General features: G+C 42.5%; 1 protein-coding gene across 1 annotated transcript in view; it reads left to right on the top strand.

The window, feature by feature from the left end:
• Positions 1-8,547: 8,547 nt before the first annotated feature.
• ror1 (receptor tyrosine kinase-like orphan receptor 1) overlaps positions 8,548-26,925 on the top strand; it is a 131,391-nt gene continuing 113,013 nt past the window's right edge. The window contains exon 1 of the mRNA XM_084909877.1: positions 8,548-8,976. Within this exon, the coding sequence (XP_084766003.1) occupies positions 8,871-8,976 (106 nt within the window). The 5' untranslated portion in view covers positions 8,548-8,870. The remainder of the gene's footprint in view (positions 8,977-26,925) is intronic.

Below are 26,925 nucleotides of genomic sequence, written 5' to 3' on the forward strand. Positions count from 1 at the left end.
TTGTATTTTCTCACGGCTGTCTAAAGAGTTTCTTGTTTGATGACATTATGTTACAACTGACTGTTAATACGCATTTCCTGTGATTTTCTTTTTCTTTCTTTTTTTTAAATGTTATTTTATTTTTTAAGGCTTTAAAACATTTCACGTGGCGCTGTTTTCTATTAAGAGCCATTTCTGAATAAATGTTTCAAATCTTTCATCTCTTGTTTACGTTAAGATTGCAGATAGGGGGTTTTAAGGCTGATTGCTAGTCTTCAAAGGTACGTTTGGGACGTATAACTGCCCTAAACAGTTCCTCTCCATCCCCTTAGGAGTCGCAGTAACTGGGTGGAAACGTTTTCATGCTGCATTGTTCAGACCCTGTCAGGCTGACATAGCGCAAAGCATAATGTGTTCCCCTTGTTTGGCTCATAATGGCTTACAGGCTCTATTTGGATTGGTTGTCATTACATCAGGTAATCGCAATAAGGCTTACATTAAGCTGACCTGGTCCAAAGCTATTAGATATCCAAATGGCTTTCTCTGGAGCTGGCATGGTGCCGTGTGGGGTTTTTTTTTTTTAAGAGCAGCCTGTTCATTGCTTTCATACAAGAAGAGGGCGATGTGGCAGACAAAGACACTATTCTCAAAGGCTTTTTGCTCTCTAGTCATGTTAATATAAAGTATTTGACGTAAAGTAAAAAATAGTTTTAGTAACACTTAAATACATGAGATCCTTTTACTCAGTCATCTGTATCACAATTCAAGGACTGACCTTCATTTTCTAGGTAGTTTGAGAATGCTGAAGGTTAGTATGCTGAATGTAATCAGATTCTGAGGTAGTTTTGACTGTTATGTGCAAAAATGAGCAGCTCTTCTGCTGCACTCTGTGTAATGCATACAGGGCATGGTGATGCTTCGGTTAGCACTATCACCTCACAACAAGAAGATCATGGGTTTGAATCCTCAGGGTGACTGGGACCATTCTGTGTGGAGTTTGCATCTTCACCTTGTACCTACGTGGGCTCTCTCCTCCTAAAGATGAAGCATTTGTTGGAGATCTGATTGTGAAATCTGCCTTTTGTTTTAAATTGTCTCTTTTTTGTTACCACCCTGTAACAAAAAACACATTTCTTCCTATTTTTTTTGTTGAGTCTTCAAAAAATGCCAAAGATAACACAGACATTACAGTAGATGAATAGTATCTGAAAGTAATGTCTTTAAAAATCAGGGGAGAACATCCAGCAAAAGTCTGATGGGACCTGAGAGAGGCATCTGACCCTTCAGTTGATCAATTTATTAAAGCATCATCAGAACTGGTCTCAGTGGAAGGGTGGCTGTCATATATACAATTATCCCAGTCCCCAAGAAATGGACTGGTTCTTATATGGCGCTTTTCTACGCTATCTGAGCACTCAAAGCGCTTTATACAACTAATCCATTCACCCTATCACACCCATTCACACAAGCACTTTTTTTTCTAAACTGTTAGTGCCTATCTAACATTCATACACATTCACACTCTGATGGATGCATCGGAGATCAACATGGGGTTAGTATCTTGCCCAAGGATATTTGGCATGCAGACTGGGATCGAACTACCAACCTTCCGGTTAGTAGCTGACCTGCTCTGCCACCTGTAGCTACAGCTACAGCTCAAACCCTCTATCACTGGGTTAAAAGACCACAGGCCTGTTGCCCGGATGTCTCTAGTCATGAAATCTTTTGAGAGATTGGTTGTGACCTAGATGCAGGACATCACATGTCCCCTGCTGGACCCCCTGCAATTTACCTGCCGGTCCAACGGTTCGGTGGATGATGTCAACATAGTGTTGCACTACATCCTGCAACACCATGACTGCCCTGGCACAAATGCTAGAATTCTGTTTATAGACTTCACTTCAGCTCTTAACACCATCATCCCTCAAGTCTTCCACTCCTAGCCTCCATCTGTCTGTGGATCACAAACTTACTGACAGACAGGAAGCAGATGACGTGACGGTTATCAAACTCATCAAGGATGGCGATGAGTCTGCATACAAACATGGGGTTGAACAGCTGGTCCTGTAGTGCAATCGGAACAACCTAGAGCTCAATACGCTCAACACTGTAGAGATGACAATGGATTTCAGGAGGAACCTTCCTCCATCCAGAAGTGGTCACCCAATATAGACACAATCGTCAAAAAGGCCCAGCAGAGGACGTTCAACCTGCCTCAGGAGATCTTCAACAATCCAGCCTGTTCTCTGCTCATCCATCACTGTATGGTTCAGATCAGCCACAAAACAGGACAAGAACAGACGACCATGAACAGTGAGGTCTGGAGAAAAAATTCACTGGTGCCGACTTCCCCTCATTTCAGGATTTGTATAAATACAGAATACAGAAACAAGCAGGCAACATCAGTGCAAGACCCATCACACCCCGTTCCAAGTCCTCCCCTCTGGTAGCCACTGCAGAGCACTGTACAGCACAGCAAGCAGATATCTGTACAGTGTTTTTCCACAGGTAGTCACTCTGATGGACACTAATCACACTCACACAGCGTCTGTACCTAAAATATCCACCATCAAAGTGTACTGTATATACTGTTTTGTTTTATCTTATCCATCCATCCAGCTCAGTTCCTTGTGTATGTGTAGACATACTTGGTCAATAAAGCTGATTGTCGTTATTATATTTTAAGTCTGCTGATGCTTTATCTAAAAATTTAATACCCATTACACTGAATACAACAACTGAAGAAATGTAAAATTTCAAGACATTTTCAACACCAATCCTTCCATGTCTGTGTCTGTGTACAAGTTACTGTATGGCTCATTGCATATGAACTGCATTTGCATTCTGTGTGCTCTGTTTATATGCATTTTAAGGTGGATTTGTGTGCACTCTCTGTACCTGCATTGTGCATCTTGCTTTTGTTTTCATTTGGTACAAAGAGCAGATGAATGTTACTTCTCATAAAAACACCTCCTTCCATGGCTGCTGTGGAGCATCTCTCATGTGCTGGCCTTCTTTTTAATTACTCACTGTACAGCAATAAGCCAAAAAACAAAAACAAAAAATCAGCACAAACCCCCCAGCTCAGAATAGGCGTGGTTCAAGAGACCTTTGAAGGTATTCTGTGGTCTCAGGATCCAAGACCACAGAAACAGATGACCCAGTTTTGAACCACATCTGCCCGTTATAGGCCCTTTAAGCAATGAGCAGAGGTTAGGATGGGCACTTTGATCTGTCTTTTGCTCATGCTGTTCCATTGGTTCCACAGTCCCAATGAAAAGTCTTTGCTCTACTTATATAATGTAAATGACACTATATTGTATATTATATGTTTTTAATCTAAAGACTGGAAACACATAGAGTGTGTTTTTATTTGATGTTTGAGCTCAGTGTGTGATTTTAAAAATGTCTTAGACACCCTAAAAAAATGGCATTGATGGATGTAGAGGCACCGCATGAGTCATCGCCATCTTTACACTCTCAACTTTCCGGGTGTGGAGCTGAAGTGTACAGGATGATGTGTGAGGCTATAAAAACTGGGACAAGATGAGTTCTGACCACACAGTTTTACCAAACATTGCACGGAGCCTGGATTTGGTCCAGTTAGAATCCCTTCCAACTCTTCCTCTAGCTCTGCAGGCAATAAGTCAACAAATACTCCAGGAGACACCACACTTATGCGGCCCATTGTCCTGTGGAGTGTATGTTTGATGAAGGGGCTATGGGGGAACCGTGTCAGAATTTAAGATGAAAGAAACGTGGGTGCTGAGGCTTTACCACAAATCAACAAGCTTAAATTTACCGTTGCAGACGAGACAAAAAAAAAGTCATTCTCGCATCGCTCCATTTATTCCCACTCCATACACAAATACAAACAAAACAAAGAAGATGTACACAACAATCAACTGCAGCCCTTTACTGGCCTGCTCACTGAAACTTCACATGATTTAGGACCTTGTAGAGACAGGAAAAGGACAATAAAGCGTTGCCTTGGCACCGTTGCATACACTGACCTATTTCCTTGAGTTTCTCTTGTAGGAAATTTGATATCTTTGCAGTTCCTAATTGTATATCACAAAGGTGCTGCCTGCTCACAGTGAAGAACTGACAGAGGGAAAGAGGCCCCTGCAGTTCTGCATGATGCATGCTGTTGTATCAGCTCAGATTTTAGTGTGTTCCTTAAGAAGTTACATTTTGTTTTGGGGGGGTTGGTGGGGTGAACACAGACGACGCAGTGAGGCCAGACAGTCTGTCAGCTGTTTAAAGATGTCTAAACTGTGGTGAAAACTGTCCTCAGTTATCCGCCGCTCAAAGAATGCACAAAGTGCTAACACATTTTCAGCGTTATTGCAAGGAACGTCAAGTAAAAGTGCATGCTGTTAGTGTTATTAGGATATAAAGAAAGAGAGAACATAGTGAGAAGATGTAGGAAGGCCATTTTTAAGGCCTATCATTATCGCCATCATCAACTTTCATGCTCTTTTATTGACTGAGACATCATCGCCTGGTTTTTAACAAAGAGCCTCCCTGTCCGACTGCTGTGGCCACAGCAGAAAGCCCAAGGGATCTGCTCTTCAAAGAGCCCTTTAGAACCCCGTTCCACTCCGACATGAAAGGTAGAGGATTTCAGCATGCATGGTTGCAATTTTAATAATCTTGTCCTGCTTTGGTCAAAATGAAGTCGACAGACATCAGGCAAAAAGAAAAACAGGCCAATATCAGATGTAAACTCACTACTTGGTCAGTGCAATAGTGAGGTCTTCCCCCCTCCAAAGCCTCCTCCACCCTGCCGAGTCTCCCTATTGTGGAGAAAACCTAAACACTCATCCGGCTGCTTAAACTGAAAATCTCAAAAGGTGCTTTGCAGAGGGGGAAACGGGGTTTACAGATGGTGCACGTCACCTCACACTTTTCTGCAGACTGCAATCAGTCATGCCCAATTTCTTCTGGTTTGACAGTTATTTAGGGTTATTTAGTTTGAATTTGCTGTCCGTGTGATATCGCTGGAGAACAAAAGACCTTTGTTGCTTATGTGAAATCATGCAGATGCAATAAAGGTCTTGGGTCCCCAAGACACTCCACCAGAAGTTCTCAAAGTGGCAACCTGACATATTTCAGTGTCCGAAATTCACCACTCCTCCACCATAAATTTACTTAAGCAGAAGTATATCTGTAAAAGAAAATTCCCTCTTGCCAGCTTTAAACTCGGGTATGAAAGACTTCTTACATGTAACGTGTTAAAGTGCAGCTGAACACTCATTTGTCATGAATTGCCATATTTATTTACATGAACTGACCGCAGCCCTGGTTTCGATCAGAGGATCAGGCAGCTGTTTCTGTCGGCTGCTTTATATCTCTCAACCATCGTAATCAATGTATTCCTAATTTCCTCAGCTACTCCAGTAGTTGCAGACCAAGGACACTGCAAAAGTGTGCTGATATACAATCCACAGCATTAAAGAAATTTAACACAGAACAGTCTTGAGAGAGCTTAAAGTTTCTGGATTTGCTTGTTTGTGAGTATTTGATGGTTTTAACTGAAACTTCATTTAATCTGTCATTTCAAGAGAGACTTGAGAACAATAACAATTACAAGAATGCAGCTAGCAGATGGAAATAACATAAATAAACAATACAGAAATGAATAAAAACAGTTGCAGGAATCATAAAGCGTGCAACAATGATGCTTTGAGAACACCAAGGGGTGTAATTCATTTTAGGACAGCTTACAATTCATCCCATTTCAAGTTTAAGGTAACTGAAAACAGTTTTTCCAATGTCAGGGGATATCTCAGGAAAACATGAAGACTGGTTTTGTAGTTGGAAAAAGACAGCAATCTTTCAATGCGAGACAAGAATCTTGTTTATTTAAAGGTGTTCAGTATAAGTCAGTCAAATGAAATCCCCAGGTACTTGTAAGGATCAGCAATTAAAGTTTTGGCTACAGAGTGAACAGAGTCACACAGTGGAGAATAATGTGTCTAAAGGGCACTTGTCATACTAACTGCCAGCTCCATGTTTTTAATTGTCAGGTTCTGCTGGAGTATCTTTGTGTGCTTAACAATTCCAAACAATCCTTATTTGTCACACTGGGCCTCTGTGCAGACACTCAGTTCGCCCACTGACTGAAACAGACCTTTTTAGCTCCATTTCACCTATCTTTAAATTTGACTGACTGCCTCTTGTAGACAGAAGGTTTGAAAAGCATGTGGGTGGGGCTTCTGTTCCCACAACCAGTGCTGTGAGCCTGAGATGGCCACATTAGGGATATCTACCTGAAGATGAGCATTTAGGGAAGTCTGAACCCCTGAGAGCTTTTGGCTCATATGGGTTACTTTGCACATATGATGAGATTATTATTGAAACTTTGTTCATGTTTAATGTGATCCATCTATTACTATAACAGATTAAATAATAATAATAATAAACGCAGACCAAGTCAGCTTTAAGGACTTTAGTTCATTTTCTTGTGTCTGTTTCTGTTTATTTGTGTGTTTTCTATGTTGCAGTGCGCTGACTTCTTAGGGCCACTGTACAGACCACTGAATGCACCAGGGTTTACGGTGGGTTAGAAGAGTGTTATCCCTGTACTCTGGGATGACTTTGAGTCCATATGGGTTTAAGAAAGGGAAAGAGGATCATGAGACAGGCATGACATGTTCTGGACTCTTGGGGCTGACAAAGAGCAGGGATAACTGTGCAGGGTAAAGTACTGCTGCTTGCGAGCAACCCACTTCATGTTCGTCTCTCGAGTCTGGCAAATAATTCAGTGTCGAGCATTATTTATGCACACTGTTCCTTTATTCTGTAACAGCTAAATCAAAACATACCTCAGAGAGGATGATGTTTCCCTCTAATGAGCAGAGGTGGGTCGCTGCACTGGAGAACCAGAGATACTAAATTGCTACCATTCTTTTTCCTGCTCCCCAAAATGGCTTTCAAAATCCTCCGTGTACACACACACACACACACACCTGCAGAGACAATGCATGTGTCAGAATCCAGAAGTCAGCAGAGTGAAATTAAACAGGCAACACGTTCTCACTCCCAAAGCGTAGAGGAGAAGTGAATTTGGTCAGTCGTATTGTAAAGTTCTGAATAGTTATACTGAGGTGTGTGTGTGTGTGTGTGTGTGTGTGTGTGTGTGTGTGTGTGTGTGTGTGTGTGTGTGTGTGTGTGTGCAGCCAGGCACAAGAGAACATTGTCTTTTCTTTCTTTTTGTAACTTCATCTGTTTTATACACTTAATGCATGTAAAATGAGTTAAACATTTGCATATGTTGTTTTTTAGTACGTTACATTATTCATCTAATTAAAAATATTAAAGAAAAACTATACTGAACAGCACCAGATGGATCATTATCAGTTAATACAGAGAGATCAGTTAAGCTCCATTTGCAGTTTCTTAAATCACATTAATTTGATCTTCTATAGAGTTAGCTCACAGGAAACAGGAAGTGGTGTTCGTTTAAAAAAAAAAAGACTTCAAAAAGTGTGAAGGTTCTACACTTTGTTGGAAAACCTAACCGTTCCCTTAAACATCATTAGTGCAATAAAGCACAATCATAAGGGTAACTTCAGTTCACACTCCTTGAATTTCTTATAAGTGTATTTAGCGTGTATTTTTTTCATTAGAGAATATTTTCCTTCTTGTAACCACTGGACCTTATAAATCATGTGTACCAGTGACAGCTCGAACAAAAAGGCTGTTTAGTGCCTCTCAGCCTGCAGGGAACTGAGAAGCTTTCTTTGGTTATTTAATTACCTCCACCAAGGAAATTATGGGATTGGTTTGGTTTGGTTGCACTAAAAAAAAAGGGATTTGCATGAACATTTTTTACCAAAGGTGCAGCCAATCTGAATCTGGATCCAGGAACTTTTGAAAGGACTCTTCACCATGGTGAAATTGGGTACAAAGATGCACAGATCTCGCAGTATCTTTACAATCACATGTCAGATTAAAAAGGAAAAAAACAACTGGTAGACTTTGATTTGATGTTCTCAAGAAAATATGACTTCTGGATCCAGGGAATCTGTTTACACGTGGCTTAGAGGGAATGCTGTCTTTTAATTGTTGATATATATTTTTTTTATTAATTGCTATACTTTATTTATCTGGAAAAGCCCCAAATTGTACATAACAAATATAAAATGGGTCAATATATAAAACTATGCAATCAATATGCAAATTTTTAAAAAAAGAACAACAAATACGTTCGTTTTTTAACTTTATAGGATGCACTTTATAGTTAGATATAAACAGCTGTACATATAAATTCAGTTGTCGTGAATTTTACGGCAGAGATTTGAATCACTGATCTCTTCTATTAAGCGTCTCAGTGATTGAAGTAAAGCAGGAAGCACAAATGCGGGGTCTCCATCTAAAAACTGAATACTCCTCAAATATTTCACTCACAGATGAAAAAAAAACACACGAGGGAGACTCTGACCGCCCTCCGGACAGTTCCTGTAGTGCACGCACGATGGCGACACTTGGCTAATCAGAGCCATGTGGCTTCTGTGGGCACAACTTCTCCAGATGAAGTTTGCTGGAAGGATTGCGCTCAGTCGGAGAGGGAGAGAGAGAGACAGACTGAGAGGAGGCAAAGCGGAGCTGGGCTCGAGCGAAGAGGAAAGGCACAGAAGCCCGGACAGACGGAGACAGCTTTCTTCAAGAAGCACCAGTTTGTTTTCATCCTAGGGAGAGTTTTGATGGGCTTTGAAAAAACTGCTGAAACGACCTAGAACTGATCAAAACGCCGAGCTTAGAGTGGTTATTATTATTATTGTTGGGGTTATATTACTTTTTTTTGTAGGGGGACGGACTCGAAATTGATTATTGTGTGTGGTGGATGTGAAAAGCGTGGAAAAGTTTAACACACAACCGAAGGAATGTATCTAAACCGGGCAGCGGCGAACCAGCGACTCTGGAGATGTCCACCATGCGCGCTCTGGATCGCCCTGCTCCTCCAAAGTGTCCTGGACCTGAGCGCGTCTGGTGAGTCTCCCAAAACTTTTTTTCCTTAGCCCTCACTTCTAAAATCATCCATTTTCCTACTCTCCTCTCCTCACATTCAACTTTCTAATCTGTCAGCCTTGACGAAAAACTCCTGCAAGGGCTTCCAACATGTTCCCAACGCGCTCCGCTGGCGTTGCGCTTCTTTTATTTTAACGTGCTGTAAAGACGGTTCAAGCCATCCATCCCCATGTTTACATTTTGCTTGTATAGTTTAGGCCGACTTTTTGTCTGTGGCTCCTGAAATCATCTGTTAAGTGACCCCATACTGCCGGCCATCGTTCAGCCTCTCTTCTCATGCAAATGATCTTTGGTTTTTTAGATTATCGTCCCATTGTCACTCTCAAGGCTCGGCACGGGGAAATACTCCACTCCAGTGGCGGACAATAGGGGGGCTCTTAACGAGTCAGCTGGATGCCCATTGTGCCCACTCTAACCACGCCCCTCAAAAATCTGAGAGTTAAAGATAAGGAATGTGTGAAGGCTTATTTAAAAGGCAAACAACCACTGCATGTAGTGTTAGGTTTGGTTGATGGCGGGAGGGGTTATCGCTGATTAAGGCAGTAAGATGGGGATGCATGCATGGGCTCCAGAAGCCTGTGGCCTCTTGGAAACAGGATTCGGTTTATGTATACGTGTATCCTGCAACACAGACATTTAAATAACTCTTTATTATAGTTTATTTGTGTGTCCAGACTCTCTCACTGCTGTTTGCACTGCACAGAGCCATCTGTGCCTTAAAGTTAAAGATGACCTGATAGCAAATGCGAGTGGCCTGTGGCTGATTCACATAAGTGTGATTGAACTGAGTTTGAATTGAGTTTGAATTGTTTACGAAGCTGCTCCTGGAAGGCATTTTCCTCCTTTGTCCTGGCTTTTAAGTGTTTATAGTGTATGAAACAATCCTCCCCATCCAGACCAGTGGTGATGAATTGTCTCCGGAAAGTTTTTCGGGGTTTGCTTGGATTATCCCCGTCCTCCATAAATGCCTTTTCAACTGTTATTTACAGTGAAGGTGTGCAGCATTTCCTGTATTGGGTGTCAAGCATTTCACCAAAGCCTGTCTTTTTTCTCTCTCTCTCTTTCCTCTCTGTATCCTCCGTCCTCTCTTTTTTTTGCTCTGAGGCAGAGAGGAATGTTAATTCACATTACTTAAGTGGATGAGTTAGCTATAACTTATTCCTCAAATGGAGTTTAATGGTTGAATATGAAGTGGAGAGGAGCCAAACCCCCTGGTCCTTTAGGTACTTCATATCTGGAAAGAGACAAGTGGAAATGACTGTGTTTCCCACCCACCCACATACGATCCAGAGGGGAAAATACTCTGAAAATTAAGTTTCAAATACTGATACTGTTTTCCATGAAGAAAACTCCCATGGCACCCTCTTCAACTAATATCATCTATAAACAAAAAAAGCTTCAGAATCCTTTTCTCCCAGAGATAATCGGCAGCTGCTGCTTCCAGTGACTTTCATTCTGATTTTCTCTCTCCATTTAAATGAATGTCACTTTATGATGAAACTTACTGGTGTGCTGCACATTAATGACACTCATTTACAAGCTTTTTTTTATCCCTTAATCACAGCAGCTCCAGGATATGTTTGTGGACAATGCTGTCTTTTTCGGCAGAGTCAGAGAGGAACAACAGTGCGGTTTCACTGTAATCAAATGTTAAGACAATAATTCCGGACGGACAAAGTGATCAGGGGCTGTACTGTGGTTGCAACTGAGCAAACGGGACAAAGAGGAATCTTTAAAGTGTGGTCGTTGTTGTCTTTATTTGCGCCGTCTGGTGCGCTGGGCAGGCTGTGTGCTTCCATTGAAGAGGTCGGAGGTCACAAGTCTGTCACTGTAGTTTAAATGCGAGCATTTCCAGGAAAGGTCAGGCGTTTCCCCGGCCGCAGGGAAGGATTTTGTCTTATATGGTGGACATGCAAAAGGGTGTGCAAATTAGCGGTTAAAAATCTGTGCACCCTTTCAGAAAACATTTTAAACCTAAGGAAATACTTTCTTCATTTGCAGGATTAGAAAATGTCAGTTAATGTACACCATTGGCTGATTGTAGGAAATTTGATGATTTTCCCCTTGCATTCCCTCTACTTGCCAAAAGCAGTTTAGGCATCACTATCAGCCCTCAGGGTGCTAAAACCAACAGATCGTGAGATTTTATTCTTATAGGCACTGCTTCACTTGTAAATCACAAATGTTACTGCCATGCATTTGTGCAGAGTGGGGGACAAAAAAAAAGCCCACCTAAAGTTTAACAGGGCTTTTTATTTTTTGTCCAAACATGATTTTATTTAATTTTTTTATTTATTTTTGCTGTGCCAGGGCTTTTTTTTGTTTGAATCACCTGAGTTTGAACCCGGGTGGAACCGCGTGGAAATCAGATTTCAGCTAAAAGCAGCCATGCTAAAAAGTCCCACCTTTTTATTTAAACATCGAGATAAGCACTGCATGTTCATCTGTCAGCTCAGTGATAATCTTATGATAAATTCCTAAAACCGAATGGACAAAAAATGTTTTAAATCCATGTAAACTGTGTAAATGTTCCTGAATGTGGGACATTCACCTCTGGGCATGAAAAGGTCCAGTGCAGGGCAGGGACTATGGGAAATGTGTTTAGAATTGCATTTAGCCGTTTAATAACACTTGGGAAGGCTATAAATCATGCCGGGTGGAACTGACGCGGTACAGTTTTCAGCGGGACACACTGTTGACAATAAAGGCACTTCACCCCTGGAAAATCCAATTGGTCTTACAGGCTGAGTGTGTAGGAGCTTGTCCTGGTGCGTCTGCCACTGACATGCCTATCTGGACTGTTTTATGTCTCCTGGTGTTTTCTTAGACTCTTATTTGGGGGAACAGACCACATGAAGTGAAAAAGAAAGCTTGGAATTTGTGTTTTCGTTTCTTTTATGAGGACTTGTTAAAAATTTTACATATCAGCCACTCCTTCTGCTGATTTTTATTTTGTATTTTTTAAGCTGCGCAGTGCATGTGATGGCTACTTGCTGCTGTTTCTCACAGAGTGCCTATTTCAAATTATTCAGCGTTTTATCCAGATGCTCTGGGAAATGTTTGGCTCGGTCTCGAGTGGTACATCTCTTTAAGATCGATGACCCGGCTGCGTCTAAAACTCCACTCCTCCGCTCTTGACATTGCACATTACACTAAGTCAGGCATCAACTGCTGAGCATCTCTAAAAGCTTTTGGCAGACGCAAAAGAATGTGGCAGGAAGCGTGTGTGTGAAAGAGATGTATGTCTTTTTTTTTTAAACACACACACACGCATCTACATATTTTGAGACAGCTTGACTCAGTTCTGAGTGTGCGAAACTGGGAGAAAAAGCATAGACGTTAATTTAATCAGCACACGGCTGTAAATCATAAGCTCAAACTCTGTTTTATGTCACTGATTTAAAGCACCGGTGTGTAAACTATGTCGTGCACTGGCAATTACCTACTTCCCACTCATTATTAGGCACATGTGTTTGCCGAGGCTCGGCGTGCCTCAGTGCTGCCACGGGGCAAACTGTTTTGGAGAATATTGTGTGATAATTGTTTAAATGATGTAGAGCCAGCAGGTAATTTGCTTCCAAATGATAATAAAAAGGTTCAAGATATCAAATGACTCTTTGAGTGCAACTTTTTTGGTTGTTTTTTCCCCCTAATAAGACCCACAATTGCAGTATTCACATAATAGGGGATTCAGAAAAACTTTCCTTATGTTGCTTGGCTGGAATGTCCTGATAATATGCCGTCAGTAGTTGGGTTGTCAAAGGAATTTTTTAAAAAGGAGAGCCAGATTTGAGTTTCCTTTCTTTTGTATATCTGCTCCGCCAAGTGAGGCAAAAGCCTTTTTTTTGTGAGCGACGAGAAGTGTAAATTTCCTGCATTTGCACAATACTGGCAGAGACCAAAAAAAAAGAGAGAAAGAAAAATGCTCCCATTTCCACAAATCGGACTCAGTGGAGCGGGGTGGTGTTTTAGTGGCAAGGTTTTCCTTGGAGAGGCAGCGTTTAATCAAAGGCTAAAAGCGCTGCACTCAGATCCTCTTTGGAGACGTTTGATAAAGTTTCTGCCACTACAAACTGTAGCCAAGCGTGAAAACCTTTTTCCTGCAATTTACTGTCTGCACAGGAGGTCAGCCTGTTAGAAAGGAAAAAACCTCTACAGGGTTCAGGGAACTGCGGTCTGGATTAAGAAAAAAGGAGAAACAACATCGGTTCAGGCTTTGGTGCTGCAGTTGAGGAGCCAGTGTGTAGATGGCACTTGAATGATTTTAGCAGAGTGAGAGTCTAGACTGAGCGGGGAAATAAGCTGCATTAGGATGGCGTTCTCCAGAGCAGAGCATTAATTGGCCATATTTTCCCGCTCCCGCCGACTGACCTGTACCGTATACGTCCAACCGCAAATGAACCTGCTTTCTATACCTTCCATTTGATACTTTCTGTGTTGATGTCTTTTGGCTGCTGCCTGGAAGACAAATTACTCCTGCCACATTAAAAAAAGAAAAGAAAAAAAGCTCTGTGCTGTATTTTATACACACAACACAATGAGTCCTTTGCTGCAGTTGTAAGGTAGGCTTTAAGAGAGAGACCGTGCTGATGACAAAGTGACACTTTAATGAGTCTAATGGAATAAGCCACACATACTGCATATCAATTTTCCATACGGACTTGGCACGGTTTCGCGTTGCGGACCGCGGGGAAAGGGTGCTGCTTTAAAGAGCTCTAAATGTCACTGAAGCCCCGCTCCTTGTTCGAGTTTTATCAAATTACTGCTTTGCAAGTGTCCTTCACAGCCCGTGCTTAATATGTGGAGATCATGCTACATTTCATTTAATAAGGGGTTCGGATGAAACATGGCTTTTTAAACTCTCCTGTATGTGCCAGAGTAAATCTTTTTAAGCCCTGTTTGCCTAGCATTAAGGACTTCAGAAACTCCTACTGGAAGCAGACGGGCAGATCTCAGTTCAGCCACAATTAAATCTTTGTACAACACCACGCTCCCACCAAGGGGATGAAATACCCCCAATTTAATGGGCGTCACTGCCAAAAAAAATCAATATTTGTTTTCCGTGAAAGATATGTTCACTTTATGGATTATTAAGAGAGATGGCACTGTCATATTTGTGTGCAAAACTAGAAATATGCGTGTCCTTTCTTCACAGCTGTTTAAGTGTAGGGTTTGGCATTCTCTTTTAATCTGCTATTTTGTTTCCGCATTCAATTAGTAATATGTTAGTCCATAACACTTGAGTCTGAGATAAGCTTTCTATGGCTAAAGCTTCAAAATCCAAAGAATACAAAGATCTAAAAGAGAGAAATGCAGAAAGTCATCAGAGTTGTGATGCTTTAACTACACAATTTGCAGCATTTTGCACTAAATCAACTCATCATCTGGTCACAGCAGCTGGACTGAAGGCCTCAGACCCACATCTGTGGTAGCTGCATACTTCCACTTGGGGGCAGTGTCAAAAATATGTGGAACAACTGATTATGGGTGACACAGTTGTCCATATTTGTGTCGATGTGGGTCCTTTAACATTTAACTTGTGTCTCAGAGAAGACAGATGCCACATACGCAGACTTTTTCACTGATTTCTCCTCGGTGGTTCTACGACCTTTGTTTGTTTTGTTTTTTTCATTCTTCCTCTTCGTGGTGGACACAACTTGGATAATTCCCTTTCCTGTTTAGGCCTACTTGTTGAGCGCTTGACTTACGCACAGCATAATGTCTGTTTAGCTGCTTGGAGGACTGCACACAAGCCTCTGTGTAGGTTGATTACCGTGATCTTTTTCTCTCTGTGTGTTAGGGTTAACCAGCCTGAGGAGGAGTGTTCACTTTGATAGGTGACACTGGAGGAATGGTCAAAAGCATTAAACAAGTACACAGTGTTCGTGGTTGCAGATGATCTGCATTCTTTAGAAAAGCCGTGCCTATCATTGCATGTTTTCATGGGGACACACAGACGTTTTTTCCCCGCATGATGAGAATCAGAAAATAGTCAACCCCTCTGCTACCCTTCAAAACCATCAGCATGACATCAAAACTCATTGGCACTGTTCCTATCTGGCTGGCAATCACATGCTAATGCTGGCATTCTTTCCCTTTTAATTTTCTTTTCTGTACTTTCTCACTTTCCTGGCTGCGTCCTCTCTCTCTCAAACACACACTGTCTCTTTTGCCCCCTCTCCTTCTCTTCAGTTTCTGAGTGGCTCCTCAACTTTTTCTCCTTTCTATGCCTGGCTGACTGACATGCTGCTCTTGGCTGAGCTGCTTGTGTTTACTCAACAATAACTGAGAGCAGGGTGGCTCCACAGCAGTTCCTACGCTCTTCGGGGAAACAAAGATAACGACTCGTGCAGGCTTTCTGGCAGGATTGTTTGCCAGTACGCGGCTTCTCATACTAGAGCTGAGATGGAGCGGCATCTTGTGCTGTCAGCTGACGCAAAAACACTTCATTCTTTCATTTGATTCATTGCAGCCATGGCGAGATCATGAGAGGGATCTTTAGCCAGATTTAACGCAACTCTTGATGCGTCTTTGAGGCTCTGTGAGTAATCTTTTCAGAACGCAGTGGTTACACGGCAAAAAAAGCACTGGACCATCAGCTCCACAGTGGCATTTGTATAAACTTATCACTCCGCAGTTATTAATAGAACCGTATCACATGCGTTTTTCTCACAATTTCCAAAATCATTCCCAGCAGATCCTTCGCTCAAATCTTTATTTTTCTTACTTTTTCTCTCTCTCTGATTTTTTTTCATGCCTCTGGAGCAAAGCTGTAGCACACGCTGAAAGTGCTCGGCATATAGACTTCAGCCTGCTTGCAAAATACTTAAACCAGACACGTTTGGGCTTCAGGAAATTTGATTTTAGGGGGCATCGTATGATTTGTGTTAGGCTTGAATAAACTGTGCGCTTCCTTGTTGAATGTGTGCGTGTCTGTTTAGGCTCTCGTGCAGCCACTCAGGAGGTTTTTATGTTTGTATAAGATGCAGAGAGAAGTGTTTTCCTGTGTCTTTGGCCTGTCATTGCTTTGTGATTACATTTAGTGGCCACAGAAACTGTAATCCTGTCGTTGCCAGAAGCTGAGGCATTTTTCCTTTTTGGGGATTTTAGTGTAAAGCTGCCAGTTTAACAAGTCGATTTGGCCACTAAGCAGGTTTAGGGATCTGCTAAAACAACACTAAGCTCCTTTCGCTTTATTTATGTGTTGTGTTTGCTATTGGGGAATAAAAATGCTCCAATCAGCAGGCTTTGAGCTCTCAAACTGACTGAAAGAGAAACACATTTCTGCCATACTGGCTTCTCTTTATTGGCTCCCTGTTAATTGCAGAATTTATTTCAAAAGCCTTCTCCTTACAAACAAGGTCTTGACTCAGCCCCATCGTATCTTAAAGACCTCTCACACATCACCTCCCTGAGCCTTTTTCTGTTTGAGGTTTATTCCTGTTAAAAGGGAGTTTTTCCTTCCCACTGTCGCCAAATGCTTGCTCATAGTAAGCTTCTAGTATTGCAGGGTCTTAACCATACAATGTCAAGTTCCTTGAAGCAATTATTGTTGAGATTTGGAACTATACAAATAAAACTAAATTGAATTGAACTTACTTTGCCACTATTTCCATCTTATTTCACTTCATCACAACATCTGCTGATTTAGTCAATGGATTTAAGTAATAAATGACAATAAAAAAACAATAAAAACTAAATAAACAAACAGAAACCACATCATCTGCATATCTGACAAATTATTTTCAAAATCGCAGATTAAGCTCACCCACTTTTTCCCATCAAAGGATCTGGTTTGCTGTGGGTCGTGGCTGTGCATTGTGCATTCATAAGCAGAGTCTATATTCTATGGATATATTGGTATTACAATGTAACTCAAGTAATGCAATAAATATAAAAACAATACAGTACAGAAGGAAAGGAAAGTCAGTCATTTAGAAACATCGTCAGCACCTGGTTGGTTCAGCAGAGGATCGACTCTGAGCGCTGTGGGCAGCACATCTGGCAGAGTGTGTGAAACACATTGGCAGAAAGTGCCAAAATATCAGCATTTGAATTTTTTACACCCAAAACATCCATCTGGCTCTAGTGTGAAGACTTTTGGTCCATACATATATTAAAGAAATACAATCCAACTTAACTAAACAAGTAGGGGGTAATATTACTAAATCCAGCGTGTTTTCTCCTACAGTGCAGCGTAGTCACCTTCAGCAAATGTCTTTGTATTAGCATTAGTGGAGACATGGCCTTAGTGTGTTTGTTTAACCAAAGCCTCGTCACCTTGTTCTCCGTGCAGGCGCCCTGTTTAACCAGCAGCCAGTGTTTACCCAGCCACTTGATTCACACAAAAAGACTCGAGAGAGGCTGCGCCTTGAAGTGGCAGCACAGTCCCGTTGTCCGACTGATCTCGCACATTTTTTTCCATTAGGCTGACAAACGGCGCCAAGTCAGCATTTTGTGGTAAAAACAGGTCTGTTTGCATGTGCGGCCTGTGAATTGTGACACCAGATTTCAGGGGCAAAATTTAGATGCAAGCACGCAACTATAAATCTAACAGTGACTTAGCATGAATAGAGAGGAAAAAAGGCACAAATGACCATAAGAAATTTGACTTAAATGGAAATCCCCTTTCTATCCATTCTAATCCTGTGTCGACCGCATTCACCGAGGAATCTGGAGTTAAAGGTCTCATTTGGATGTGAGTCTGAAATGCAGTCACTGCAGTTAAATGCCCATCTACCAAACCACTGCTGCCCAGGCATCTGGCTGATTTAGCACCACCAGGAAACTGCTGTCCCTGTGCGGTCAAGTCTTCTGTCATCGATCGGATTTGGTGAAAGAGGAAAAATGTTCGACGATGCAGATTTTAAAAAAATTCTCACTTTAAGATTCTAATTTTCCACTTTGTCTTTTGCTCAAGAAACATGGTGGTAGCATGATTTTAGCAGATTATGGCATGCTTAACTCTTAAGAGTTTGGGCAAGCCTTCAAAGATCCCTTTATTGTGGTCAGGAATAGCTGTTACCATACTCATATTCCTTTTGGCTTGATGGCCTCACTATAAGGCAACTTTTTTTCCCTCCAAGGTGAAAAGTTATTGATTCCTTTGTTGCCTAACTATCCAGAGTGTGTCTCTGTTTTGTAGCAAATGAGTGAAAATAACAGCAGGACCGAAGGTTATGTGCTTCTGACTGTCCGGATGCATTAACCAGAGCTTAGAATGATGGAGGCAGTCCTGTGTTTGAAGTCTGAGCGGCCGGTGGGTTTGGTGGTCAGATCTGCAGGAATGCTTATGAAAGAAAATCCGGTACAGTCATGGAGCAGGAATCTCTTTGTTTTAAAAGTGACAAAATGTATGTTATCTCCTCCACTTCTCTTCCTCAACTCGTGTTTGTATCGAACCTGGCATAAGCTGGAGAGGGATCTCGTCAGCTGGCTCGCTCCTGACCAGGAATTCATATTCATTTATCCTGTGGGACGCCGAATACTTTTCTTTTTTTCCCCCATCCGCCTTTGAGGTGAATAAAAAATGATGGGGAGTGTTGAGGGGAAAATTGAGTTTACCCATTAAAGCTGCCCTCCTGTTTTTCATATTTCTGCTTTGAACGGTTGTTTTACTTCCCGGTAGATGTTTATCAAAGCTGACGCCGACTTGGAAGCAACCCCACTTTAAGGTTATGTGCTGGTACGGCTGTGTCCCGCATGCCAGCAGTCTTCTCACACCTAGCTCTGCTCTCTTTTCCTGTCTCTCTATACATCTGTCTCCGTCTTCCCTCTAAGTCTCTAACCCCTGCTTGTCTTCAGAGAGCATTGATTTCAGCAGGGCAGGAAATGAAACTACATTGCCCTGTGACTCCCAGCAGGAGAGAAGGGACCTGGGGAGGGAAAGAGGAAGAGGTTCATGAAGCAAAAGGAGTCCAAAACTAGTGGAGGTTTTTTCTCTCTGCAGAAAGGGATTAAAAGATTTAAAGCACGAGGAGGTGAGTGAGGATCGGGATGGAACTGTCTCGGCACGGAGAAATCTGAGCAGGCTACGAATGTTATTGAGACGGGAAAATATTTTCCTAGAGGTGTTTGACTGACAGCAGGCTTAAATTAACTCCCAGCTAAGTCCTATCAGTCAAGAATCTGAATGATCCGACTCGTTAAACTGAAACAAACAGCCTCCGAGCAGCAATGTCGGAAGGGGTAGGGGCCTTCGTAGAAAGAGAAGCAGAGGCCTTCGCGATCTTTGAAAACTCCTGACCTTCATCCCTCCACCAGAAGTCAGTGATCTTCTCCACAAGAGGGGCCTATATAAGAGGCTTAGGCCCTTGTGATCCCACTGCCTGTTTGTCTAACCTCTGCGTGGCTGCCTCAGCAGCACTAAGCTTTGCCCGCAAAGAGCTCATTACCTCTCAGCCCTCTATCTCAACTTCATTGAGCCACTGTAGCAGTTGGAACACAGGTTTAAGTGCTCCTGATTATGAACGTCGTTAAACCCTTTACACTAAAATATGATGTGATCTCATGCCATGTCAGCACTTGTGTCTTAAAAAAAACAAAAAACAAAAAGCCAACCAAGGATTAAATTTGGAATTGTTGAGCAACGCATGGAGGCGGCATTATTTCCTAACAGAGCAAAAAACAGATTCCCAACATTTCACCGTCCCGCAGCAAGCTCTAATGGCACATAAAACCTGTCATGTCGTTGCAACCATAATTGGAGCAAAGAAGAGATGGCACAGCGTCAGCATCTTTCCAGACGTTTACCCACGGCCCCCGGTGCGCTTAAATAGAATATTTATTGGCCTTTTCGTTGAAATGTACAGCCGTTTATACCGTGCATGCATTGTGTAATGATGTTTTGCAACGAGGCTCTCGGCCCGTCGCTGTAGATGTATGCAGACCTCTATAGTTAAACAGGGGAAAGATATATTGAGACATCTCTGCTGTGGACATTGGAGCTTATTATTTCTGACGTGCCCGGCTGGCGTGCTGATCTTAAACGGGCCGGCGCTGATAATTTGGATCGAGACAGATCGCCGCAGCGGTGATTCACGACTGTTTGAGTGGGAGTTTTAAACAGTAATGGATTTGGTTTAGAAGTTTCCCCTCCTGGTACTGTTCAACAGTTTGGACAACTCATGGCAGGGACTTGTGATGGAGTTTGGCAGAGCAACGTCTTGTCTAAACTGTCCTTCTCCTCCTTCAGTTTTCTCCTGCTCTTTGTCAGCATCTTAATGCCCCCAGCCCCCCCGATACTTATTAAGATTTCCAAAGCAGACAGTTTGCTGTGAAAACTGTCTAAGATATAGTTATTTCAGATCTGGAATGTGTTCTGCTCTCCTCACTTTTTATTTTCATTTCTTTTCAATCCTCTGTGTCCTCTGTCAGACGGCAGTGACCCACTGCCCCCACCCTCCTCCTCACTGCCCTCGCTTTGCACTCCCTGGGATTTGTTAGTCCATTTACCCTTTAATTCAAACCTGATTTAACTCCAGCCAGCTGGCTAGCTTAACCCCCCCCCCCACCAACACTCATGATGGCCCTGAGCAGGAGTGGACATTGTGTTTTTGTCTCGATATGTGTTCTTGCGTGCATGGAGAGCACACGGCCCCTCCAAACATTGAATTTCCAGGCAACTGAGCGCCCCTTTATGATTGCTGCAAACAGCCGACACTCTTCCACTCATTTTGGTCATAAAAAACAGCGTTCCACTGACGGCCAAATGACGTCTGTGTGATCGCGCTTCCGCGAGTCGTGACAAACAGAAGATTTAGTGCCTCAGAGTCCTTACTGTTGCTCACAAGTGCAAAAGGCCGATGTCCCTGCACTTGATAAATGGGCTCTTTGATTTCTGTTTGATACTTTTGCTGAACTGCATTAGGCTGAAACATGTTAGACACATCAAAACGAGATAAGCAGAGTGCACTTGGACGAGTTGAAGGGTAGGACTATGGTGAGGTGATATATTTAGAAATGACCTCTGTGCTTGCTGTAGACCTGCGAGTTTATTTAAGGAAGCTGTAATTTTCCTGCCAGCTTCCCTTCCATGTTTAATTGGGACAAATAGCTCATTGCTAATGAATTTACTGTAAGCTTGTAAACGTGTTTCGGAAGTCCTAGGACTCTGGTTGATTGTCAAATACCATCACTCAGTGTGCAAAAAAATGTCTCCAGAAATTTGCAGAGAAGACTCCTCCCTTTAAATGCGACAGTTAGTCATTCAGATTTTTTTTAAAAGACTTTCCTGGCTCAAGTCTTATAAAACTAGAAGAAAAACAGTAGTTAAAGAGTTTCTAAGACAATAGACGAAAGGTGTTTTACTGCCGGCAGATAGCAGCCCGCGTGTTTTTTACCCTGTGCTTGCACAGTAATGCAGCCTTTGCGTGATTGGTGGTATGCCTTTGCAAACGTGCACACCCCCTGTCCCAGTGTTGGTGGTCTTGGAAAGCCACCAAGATCACCCGGCTGCTCTGTAATGTGAAAGCAATTAGCAGCCAGCGGTTTTACACAGTGCCGATATGCGTGGAATAACAAAAGGGGAATGTAGGTCACCACTGAGCCACAGGTACTCAGTGTGGACCCGTGAGTAGGCACGTCAAACTACAGTGGCCTGTTGGTCAGTAACAATTAGGAACTGCTTGGTGAGTTAAGAGGTCACGTATGTAAATAAATCAATAGGTGTTATACTTCAGTGCACGTGCATGAGGATGCATGACGACGGATTCTCGTAGGAATTCATAGTGAGAATTCGTGCCGTCAGTGGGTTTATAACGAGTTAAAAGCCAGATTTCTTCAGCTCCCTGCAGACCCCTTTGATGTCTTCACCCTCGGTTTCCTTCATCTGACATTTCTTTTAATGAGACGGAGATTCTCGCGATAGAGATCTGCCGCTAACTTTAGTTAGAAATACAGTAAATCTGTGCCACACACATTTACTTTGGGTTAGACTGAGGCCTGTTTCTCTGTCAGATTTTCCCTTTTTTTTGGTGTGTGTGTGTGTGTAACTGCATGTCTCTATGGTGTGTGCGAGCAGGGTGCATGCCCTCTGTCACATCTGGCAGCTTGTGGTTTTTTTCATGAACTGCTAAATGAGGAGAAAAATACTCCCAGCTGCCCTCAGGAAAGCTCACCTGGTGTTGGTGTCCTTGTTTACTCTCTCACACTTTGTTTTTCCCACCGCTCCATGCAAAACATGCACGTAGATATGGATACATTATTAAAAGCGCTTTGAGTAGTTTGCCTTCTTTTCCTCTCTTTCTTTTACAGAAACTATCTGAATATGCCTTCTCTTTTTGTGTGTGTTTTTGTGTGTGTGGGGGGGTTCTAGCCCACTTCAAGGGGGTTGGAGATTGGGTTGGGGTACAAGCATGAAATCTTGTGCACAATTTGGCCAGAAACATGAATATGCTTTTTACATAAGATATTCTGTACATGGCGTCCCAGCATAACCCGAGTAATAAGATTAAGACGAGAACAGTTTGACTGGGTTACATGCGTAGTGGGAGCGACCACAGCACATCACATGGTAAAGTCATTTTCACTGCAGCCTCCGCAGGGAGAGGAGGCCAGGAGAAGCATCCACCCCTCCCGCCCTTTACCTCAAACACCACCACTCCACCACCCCCACACCCCAGCCGGCATACTTCGGCTATCAGAAGGGAGCGGAGCTGGGAGATATCAGCCTTGAGAGCTAAAAAGCAGCTTTTGTCTCGAGCGACCCACCGAAGACCTCTGCCTGCCCGCTCTATCAGCAAATCATAAACTATACCTCGCAACTAGAAACACAGGCGAGCACGTGAAGGGAGGGGGAAAAAAATCGGCAAGATCAAAGACCTGAAATGAAAAGTAGAAATACTTACTCTAGCTTTAGCTGTCATATAAATCTGCACACATTTTACATTGTGGATTAATGGTGCATTGACTGACGAGACGAGTGATTACAGTAACGGATGTAGCAGCTATGCACATGTGTGGTACACGCTGGGGAAGAAAGCTGTTAGCACCGCTCACATTAGCCACACAGTTAGTTGCTCTAAATATCCATTTCCTTTTAACTGAATGATAATAAGTAGCACCCAGACATGCTTAGACTTCACTTCCTCCATAGATCTTTTTGGACACTGCTTGTAGCCACAAAAACATCAGTCTTCAGAGCTTCTTCTTCAGCGGCCAAGAAATGACACTTTCTTGCTAGCTACGTTATTTTCACCTAGCTTAGCTGTCTCTTTGACCACTAGAGAAGTGCCATCACCTCAATGGAGCATCTTGGTATAAGTTTAATTGAAAGTGGAACTTCTTAAATTCACAGTGCGTACTCTTCCTGACTGTCATACTCATTCTTTGTTCTTTTTTTTTTTGGGGGGGGTTAATTGTATTTGATCTGTCCACTTGTTTTCATCATCTCACTGCTCTTTTTTTTCTATTTACCACAACTGTCGTGTTTTCCCTTCACCCCTCTTTCTCTTACCCAGGCAGGGAGCTCAGTTGTTCTAAGCACAGTGTCTATCAAAGCGAGGCTCACAGCTGAGATTTAGTGGGATTACTGCCTTTCACTCTTAACCCGTCATTTCAGAATTTTCAGGTTTCACACTAGTTAGACTTTGGGTAAACAAGGACACAAAGTTGCAGCAGACAAATTACAGCTACACCAAGAGGTAGACAGGATTTGGACAACAGTGTAATCCCACGAGCTCCTTGTATATACAGCGCATAAACCGACATCTTGCTTACAGTATGCAATTCTTATTTACAGTCATCGCATTTAATATTTCAGATTTAAAGGATTTATTCGCACTGTTTGCAAAAAGCTGCGCAAAGAGCTGCTCTCGACTTTGATTTAAATGTCACAGCTGTTACCGAAAGGCTTCTGCAAGTGTTCTGCTTTAAATATGTTTTTGAGCCGCCTGGTTGGAGTTTGAAGTCAATTATAGTAGCAGCCATGCCCTTCAAGTGTACCCATGAACAGCACTTGCAAGCCCTCGGAGAGCTCTTCATTAAGTGACCCTGAACCCTGATGCTTCAGTACAGTCGGAGAAATGAAAAGGGGAAGGATCTGTAAAGTAACTCATGCAAATCAGTACACTTCCTCAAAAATCAGACTCAGCCTAGTCCCAAAGGTGCCGCCGGACCTCCAAGAATGCAGTCAGACCTGCCGTCAGACTAGGTTTCCATTAAAAATAAACAGCCCGCTTTTTTGTTTTGTTTTTTTAAATTCCAGTCAATTTTCAATTCTCATGATCTCTGTTGGACACAGAAATTTCCATTTGACTTATCGTATAGTTGTTTTTGATATGTTATATTCTTTAGATGTACTAAAATTTTTGAAAAATGCCATATTGTGTTGCTCTTTGAGTGAGCTGACCACGTTTATCTGCTGTATTTTCATGTGAAAATGTCTTGATCTGACTTGACTTAGCATCTCTATTTCCAACATTTATTTACGGCTCTCCCGGCACCCACTAAATCTTGTCTGCACAGCTGCGATTTTTGTCTGCGTGTGTTTAATGTGAGGTTCACAGGACATTAAAAAGCTGCTGGACCGTCAGGCAGGCAGTGACGCATTCAAACAGCAAAGCATCTTCTTGTTTCTGAATAAAGCACCTTTGGGATACCTACTGTATAACACACTCTTTAAGCTTAGTGACCCCTGCAGCTCATGTCATGTCTGCCTTGTGTGTTATTGGAGTAAAGATGATGTGTCCAGGCTAGGTCAGCAAGCTAAAAACAAAAAACAAACAAGACAATTATTGGTAATCATTTAAAACCTGGATTGTTTTATCTGTTGTTGACCATAACCTTCACTGATGCCCACCAGATTAGGGACGGATGGCTGTTGAGAGGTGGTTAATTGAAGAGCTAAAGAGAGGAAAGGACCGAGTGAATGAAGGAGGGACACTGGGCAAACAAGAGAGTGAAAGAGAGAAGGGCAGATCTTTTATGAGGCATGGAAAACGGGGTGAAAGGAGGAGAGAGGGGGAGTTGATGCCTGTGGTGGGTCTGAATAGAAGGACCCCGTGTTCTCTTTAATGTTAAATGAATAACTCCTGACCTGACACAGGCTTTTAATTGGTGTAACCACCAGTTGGGATGGAGTGCCGGGTTGGTTGCATCGTGGGAAAGTGAGAAAATGCGCACATTCTGTCGTGGTGGTGTAAAGTGCTCTTGAACGTGTGTTTATAGTATGGTGTTGAAATTTTAGCCGCTTTAGATGTTTAGCCCATCATAATTCAAGTAAGGCCAGTGTAATTAAAAGTATATATACTTCTTAATGGTGATCGGGGTAGAATAAATGATTGCAATTGTTAAGGTCTTAGTACAGAGAGTCTGAAATCTGAATTGGTATGCTCCAATGTACACTCACTGGACACTTCAATAGGTACGTAGTACTAGTGCTGGATTCAATGACCTTTGACCTTCTGTGCCCTATTGCTCCGTGGCATAGATTCAGAAAGTTACTGGAAACTTTCCTGAGAGATTTTGGAACGAGACTGCATGATGCTATTATTGACGTGATAGCATCATGCAGTTACTGCAGAGGTGTCGACCATCATGTACCTAGAGGTGCTTCACTGGATTGACTGTGGAGGCAATGTGGGTTCAGCGAACTCAGTGTTATATTCAGCAGAAAATCGAGACTCCAATCTTCTGTTGGCATTTAGTGTGGTCAAGATAGGATGTGTTTTGTGTTCAGAGAGGCTCTTCTGCGTATTTTGTTTGCAACAAGTGGTTATTTGAGTTGCTTTCCAGTAAGCTTGAAACGATGTGGCCATTCTCCTCTGACCTCTGCCATCATCAAGGTATTTTCACCCAGAGAACTGCCCCTCACTCGATATTTTCTCCTTTTTGGAGAATCCTCTGTAAACCCTAGAGATGGTTGCGTGGGAGAATGTCAGCAGATCAGCAGTTTATGAAATATTTAGACAGCCCTTTAATTACCATAGCCATATTATATTATTTTGGTGAGTGTATGTGATGTGTTGGTTGTCTGTTTGTTTGTTTGTACGGACATACTGCAAATCAATTTCCCGTTAGGGACAATAAAGTTACCATTGACCATTGACCATTGATGCCACACTCAAAGTCACTTGAATCACCTCTCTTCCCAGTTCTGATGCTCTGTTTGAACTTCACCAGATCGACTTGACCAAGTCAACATTGGGCAATTAGATATTTGCTTAAGGAGCAATTGAACAGGTGTACCTAACACAGTTTCCAATGAGTGTAGAATATATAAGAATATAATTCCCTACTTCGCAACCAACATAGCATCAATTGAAATCAAATGGTTTAAGCCCTGATTCTGCTAATCAGCTCCTCAGGAAAAGGCCCTCACACTTTTTTTCCACAGCTAATTTATTGTAAATGCAAAGGTTGCATACAATCAGTCTGTGCTAAATGAAGCGCCACTGGGATAAAAGCACACAGACTTGTGAACCAGAAGAACGAGCATAAAGCTAGAAAAATACATGTGAAAGTAACAGACTTCCTTTCACTGTACAACAGTATATTCAAGTCACTGTTAATATCAATACTGCTTTCTAGAGCTTTAAGAAATCTCTGCTTACTAGCTGAATGCATGGCTGGCTAAGTCCCCCTGCCTTGCTGTGAGGGACCTCCCATGTTTGGGAAAAGAAGGAGCCTTTGGCCTGTGAGCCCGTAGGATGCCCTGCGCATGAAAGACGGGGAAGAAGGGGGTGCCCGGGTAGGTGGAAAGGAGATGGCTGAAAGAGGCAGCTCAAGCAGAAAGAGAGGGAAAGGGGTTAAGTGGAGGCAGGTGTTCAGTGACAAACCTTACAACCCCCACCTCTTCTTTCTTTTGCCCCAGCTCACTCCTCCAACAGTGGTCCACTGAGAGTTCAGAAAACTAGCCCAAGAACAGACACTTGTTAGTCACTTCCCTCTCTCTCTCTCTCTTTTACCTTC

The sequence above is a fragment of the Perissodus microlepis genome, chromosome 17 (assembly GCF_051167445.1).
Source record: "Perissodus microlepis isolate ML-2025 ecotype Zambia chromosome 17, ASM5116744v1, whole genome shotgun sequence".
Classification (NCBI taxonomy): domain Eukaryota; kingdom Metazoa; phylum Chordata; class Actinopteri; order Cichliformes; family Cichlidae; genus Perissodus; species Perissodus microlepis.